At 44.0% G+C, this 6,000-nt stretch overlaps 1 protein-coding gene across 1 annotated transcript; it reads left to right on the top strand.

The window, feature by feature from the left end:
* Positions 1-1,126: 1,126 nt before the first annotated feature.
* Positions 1,127-5,680, top strand: RWDD2A (RWD domain containing 2A). The gene is given in 4 exon segments (XM_067294051.1): positions 1,127-1,336; positions 1,624-1,768; positions 1,771-1,841; positions 3,667-5,680. Coding segments are annotated over 3 exon segments (888 nt in total). The 5' UTR covers positions 1,127-1,336; positions 1,624-1,629; the 3' UTR covers positions 4,345-5,680.
* Positions 5,681-6,000: the final 320 nt, after the last annotated feature.

The following is a 6,000-nucleotide window of genomic DNA, read 5'->3' as shown; positions in this document are numbered from 1 at the left end:
ACTAACGGCCCCTCCCCCGCGCGACCCCAACGGCCGCCTCCGTTCCGTCCCGTCCCGCCCCGCCCCGCGCGCGGCCCGGGCGCACGCGCAGCCGACACGTGGCGCAGGACGCCAATCGCCCGCCCGCCGCAGGGCGGGGCGAACTCGGTGCCCGCCCCCCCGCTTGCCCCAACGGTCGCGCCGGGCCCGCCGCGGGGGGGGAGGTGCCGCGCCCGGCGGCCGCCTCGGAGCACCCGGCGGCCGCTGCGACAGTGACGCCTCCCGGTTTATGGAGAAATCGGGGCAAGTTGTTTGTATATACGTTTATATATATATATATATATATATATTTTTTAATGCTTGGGATTGGCAGGACTGCCCACAATTCGGCATCATTTCTGCCCTTTGGCACCAGCCATGACCAGATCAGCGTGAACGCTGACTTTTCCTCCACAAACGGTGCCTGCCCAGCCTGCTGGGGTAAATGCCAGAGGGAGCCAGACTGTTCACTAAGAGCTATAACGTAAGACCGCCTTAAATACCCCATTGCTCCACTCGAGGTGGGGGGAAGGAGGGTATCTTGGACCTAATCTGGACTCTCCTGATCGCAGTCTCGCTTAATATGAAGGGAGGTTGAGCTCCCTGCAGCACAACGGCCCCCTCAGAGGTGCGCCAGAAGTAACCCGCAGACTGCCAAGACGTGGCAGTGTCTGTTACGGCTGTTGTCTTCGGTATGATCAAACCACCCCCTCCCCCTTCTGAATGAAAAAAGCTCTAGCATTCATGATTATAGGAGGGAAAAAAAACCTTGAAATGTGACTAAAGTGAAAATACTGGGTGTTTTACAACAGCATGAAAGTAACTTCTGGCTGTTAACAACTTCATTTTAACAGAGCTGCTGTCAGTACTGCTAAGAATCTCACAGTCTCGAAAAGTTTGGGGGCTTTGGATGTTTTTTTAAGTAACAGCATATTAGGATGAACTGCAGAACCTTTCATCGACTGTTCCATTGGGAAAAACATATTGGCGGTAACGGGGGCGCGGGGAGCCGCCCGGCGGCTCCGCTGCAGCTCCCCCCGCCTGGGGAGGTCGCGCCGCCTGGCCGAGCGCGCATGCGCGGTCCCCCCCCCCCCCCCGCGACGGCGGCTCACGCGGCGGCAGACGGCGTGGGTGGGGCTCCTGCCAACGGCCGCTCTGTGGGAGCGGGGGAGAGCAAGGCGCCGGCTGCGGGGGGGCCTCGGCTGCGTGCCGCTTCGCCGACCGCCCACCGGAGAGGCGGCACGCCAGGAGGAACGGCACTGCTCCGCGCCGGTTGGCGGCGGCCCGCTTATGTGGAGGTCGGGGCTGTGCCGGGCAGGTGAGGCTGCCGCACGTGCGCGGCGGTGCTGCATGCCCGTCGTTGGGTCCCCTCGCCTGCGTGTCGGGGTGCGCCCCTCCGAGGCGCAGGAGCTGCAGCTGGCCTGTAAGGGGCTGCATCTTTAAGCGTTTCGCACTCAGCCGTATTTTAATGCAGATTCCGTCCGAAAAAAGTACGGGAGGTTCCCTGCTGAGGCCGACTTACTCGGTAACACGGTGTGGTGCTTTGGCTGTTACACCTCGCTGTGACTTAAACCGTGGGGTTTGACTCCAGGCTTCTCGTTCCAGGTGTGTATGGAGGACAGCGTAATGGCTGCTACAGTAAAAGAGTGTCTTGAGCTCCAGCTCCTGGAAGTGGAAATGCTCTTGTCAATGTTTCCTAAAAAAGGCGAAATAAATCTGTGTGATGAGGATGCTGTGCTTGGCATGCGGCGCTGAGAAACTCTAAGGGAGCTCTGCCCCGGCGGCTCGAGTATTCAGTTGCTATTGATGTAGGGAAGTCAAAGGTGAGAACTTCCACTTAGATGTGTTCATGTGTGTTGTCTTCTTTACTGCTAGTGCAGACACTTAAAAAGCAAGATTTTTCCCCAACTCTGCTCTAGAAAAGGAAGGAAAAAAAAGTATTTTCTGTTTGCCATTTCAAAAGTTAAGAGTAAAAACATCTGCTGGGTTTTAATTATTTATCTGAGCCTTAACTTTCTTTGGGCAAGAAAGGCTAATAGAATTGCAGATAAGAATAGACAGTGATGTCAGCTGACACACACATTTCTTAAGAGCTTAGCTAGGGCTGTGTCCATATGAGAGTTGTTAGTTTACTGGTTTACAAAGAGTTGTGTATTGTAAAGGCAAAGCTTTCCTTGTGTAAATACATACATTGCACTTTATACAGTTCTAGTAAAATCACCCTAATATTTCTCTCATCTGCCCTTTGCCATGAATACTTACTTTCATTGATGTGTATTTGAAAAGATGACTAATGTAAAAATAGTCAAAAATGGTGGAATACTATTAAGAAGAGTAACACGAACATTAAAACCAGCCTAGGAACTGGGAAACAACATTTACAATATAAGAGTTCCATTAGCTTACCTTAGTTGTCATGCCTAACCTTTTTTTCAATAAGTGATGAAAATACTTGCACAGAAAATAGCCATTAGTGCAGGCCTGAGTATAAAATAGTACAATGATTGGAAGTTGAAAGTAGACTCAACCTAAAAGTATATGCAGTTTCCTAGAAATAGCAATAATTAAATATTGGAACAAATTATGGGGTAAAGAGGTAGACATCATTATTTGGAAACTTAACTACAAGATTAGGTATATATCTAAAATGTACCCAACCTTTTAAGAGAAGTTCAGTGAACTGTGTATGGAGGGCTTGTGTTGTAAGATTTTTTTTTTTTTCCCATGACAGATTTTCAAAAAACTTGGGAAGGTAATTAGTCATTTCATGATTCACTTCTCTCTGCAGGACTAATCATATCTTTGTGTAATTTAGTGAAAGTCCCCTAATGGTAAATAAGAGCCTCAAGCGCTGAGGGCACATGAATGCTCTCCTGTTCTTTGTACCACAGGTGGAGTTCAGTTTCCAGAGAACTGGAGTGTTCCCTTTTAAGACACTGTAGGAATAATCAAGAGAAATTCAGCAGCCCATGTAGGATCCAGTAAGAGATCAGGCTAGATAATTGAGAGGTTTCCATTTCCTAAAATGCACTTAGGATCAGACTGATTTTTATCCCGTGTAATTCTGAGAGCCCTTCCTCTGTTAGGGTGAATACTTGTTTAAAATAATAACAATATACAATATGTACAGTCATAAACACTTGTCCATCTAACTTGTCCTTGTTTTCCTTCCTGGGATGGCTGATCATCCAGCAACTGTGACAAGTTCATTGATCATATGTGAATTTGGTAAGGGGCATGATTCTCAAAAGCCACTTGCCCTTTTACTCTGACAGCCTTGTAGTTTACCTTTGAAGCAACACTGAGCACAGCCTATGGAACATGCAGTAGAAATATCCCTACAGGATATCTATCCAGCTTCTGTCAATTTATCTCAGCGTTATCTCAGGAAATAGAGCAGAAGTGATCGGCCTTGATAACATTAGAGATGTAGGGAAAGTCCCAGCAAGGTGCAACAAAAGAAAAGGAACAGGCAAAAGAACAGGTTATTCGGGCAAAAGGAAAATGGAAGAAATAATTCCAGTCTTTAGGATGTGGGAATCTTAATTACATCTTCTCATAACCTGACAGGAAAGAAGAAACTAGCATGTCTTTCAATAACTGCAGAATTCATTTTCTTTTTGTGTGTGTGTGTATTCTGTTTTTAAGGCAAAAGTAGAATTGCAGGTACTGTTGCCTCACATGTATCCTCATGTAGCTCCTCAACTTTTTGCAAGATCAGATGCACTAAACAGACAGCAACAGTTGCAGCTCAACACTCGCCTCACTTCTCACATTAGCTGTTTGGATTCAGGTGAACTGTGTATATGTGCTGCTGTCCAGTGGGTGAAGGAAAACAGCCTGCCTTATTTGCAAAACAGTAAGATTGCTTCTGAAGGTGCTTTGAAAGAAGAAGTATTTAAAGAAACATTTCATCGCATGTGGATCTATAGCCATCATATATATAGGCAGGAATTGAGAAAAAAGATTTTTGACTGTGCAAAGAAGTTAAATCTGACTGGCTTCTGCCTAACAGGAAAACCTGGTATGATCTGTGTGTAGGGAATCAGAGATAACTGTGAAGAGTTCTGGTGTGTTATTAGGTATCCCAGTTGGAAGCATATTTCATGCAAGCATGTGGAGAGTATAGAAACTGAGGGAAACATTGATAGTCTTCGTCTCTTTCATACTTTTGAAGACCTACAGTTTCAGGCACATGGAGATTATGGCCTGAGGAATGACTATCACATGGATCTGGGCCAGTTCCTAGAATTCCTGAAACAACATCAAAGCGGACATATTTTTCAGATTTTATTTGGTGTTGAAGGCAAACTTTCAGACAAATAAGAGAAACCGTGTAAGGAGTTTTAATTTTGGACAGCAGGTGATGAAGCAAACATTGAAATACTGTGCCTTACAGCTACTGTGAAAAGGGGAACTGTTTAACAGACAAGAAGGACAGTTCAAGGAGTTAATCTTTGCTTCTGTTCTGAATTGTGGCATACACTTGAGAAGCGTTTGCTTATTTTCCGAGACCCTAAAATCAGCGTTTATCACTCTGAGCCACATCTCAAAGAAGTGGTAGCAAGGTGATAAAAATCCCACAGTGCAGTATCCTGAATTATACAGTTCTGTCTCCTCATCTATACTGCACTGTATGAGACTTAACCTGAGGTGCAGGCCTGTAATTAACAACTTCTACAAAGAGTTACGGGAGACTGAAGTGGCGGCTATCACAGATCAGTATGTTTCTAATACAAAAGCATATTCTGCTCAAAGAAATCTTACTGCTATATTTTGTGATTTACTTCATGCAATGTTTTGTACTGCTTCACAAAGCATGTGCTCTCACTTCATTCAATGAAATGCAAAGACTGTGCCCAGGCACAACATCAAGCTTTGCTTTTAAACAAAGGAGTGGGGGAAAAAAAATCCCATGTTACATTGTCGCTTGCATGCTTTGAGTAGTACCTGTACAACTATATTGCCATTACTGACCATCATTTTCCAACTACTCTTCCTACCATCTCATTATGGTCTGGTTATGTTAATAGTAATTTTTCAGCTGCTCAGCTCATGACATTTCGTATATATATTGCTAGGCCAAGCACCTTGGAAATGAAAGCATGTAAGAGGAGACATAATAAGCCAAAGTTTAATGTTGTCTCTTTTCCTTATATAGTAAATAAAAATGCATACACCTTTACCAGTCTTTCCTATGTCAAGTTAGTACTGAGAGATGATTTTCCAGGAGCTTGTTACAGGAAATAATATTATATTAATGCCTCAGTAGTGAGCTCTTTCCTTTTGGGCAGTGTACCGAGTCTGTGTTCAGATAGTGAATCGCAATTAGAACTTCCAAGTTATAATGGATCATTATAAATCATATTTCAAGGTCATCAATATAATATGTAGATGAAGACTGCTACTGAAAAGTCCAAGTAGCTGTGCCTTAAAGAACCACAAGCTTGCTGCTTTTGTTGCTTTCCACTTTGTTGCTGGAGCACAATAATATGGAAACTGGTACTGAGCTAAAAAACAGACTTAACTGGTGAACTGTAGAGGTTAGGGCTGTTCTAATTTAAAAGTCAGACCATTTGGACAGCAGCTATTTAAAGACCATATTTCAGTACATTCAGTTGACCAATATAGAATTAATAACATATATTTTATTTCAAATAAAATACAAGAAAGTTTTAATACTTTTTTCATAATAGCAATATATTGAAATACAGGTGATAACAAAATTTCAGGTTATTCAGAATGATTGATATACATTACTGTAGTAAGTATGAATATTGTTTATGTGGCCATAATTTTGGCCACTATTACAAAAAGCACAGTAAGATAAAAAAAAATGTTGACAGTTTCCCATTATGAAATGAGGGAAAAGTGTCTCTTCTCTGTGGGGTCAGTACCTGCAGTCTGTAGCCATGGCAGAACTGAGGGGCTGGACAAATAAAATTCATTTTTGGTTTTGTAGAGATACTGCTGAAGCATGAT

This window comes from Apteryx mantelli, chromosome 3 (genome assembly GCF_036417845.1).
Source record: "Apteryx mantelli isolate bAptMan1 chromosome 3, bAptMan1.hap1, whole genome shotgun sequence".
NCBI classification, from domain to species: domain Eukaryota; kingdom Metazoa; phylum Chordata; class Aves; order Apterygiformes; family Apterygidae; genus Apteryx; species Apteryx mantelli.
The sequence above is the reverse complement of the archived record's forward strand: the minus strand, read 5'-3'. Positions and strand labels throughout refer to the sequence as shown.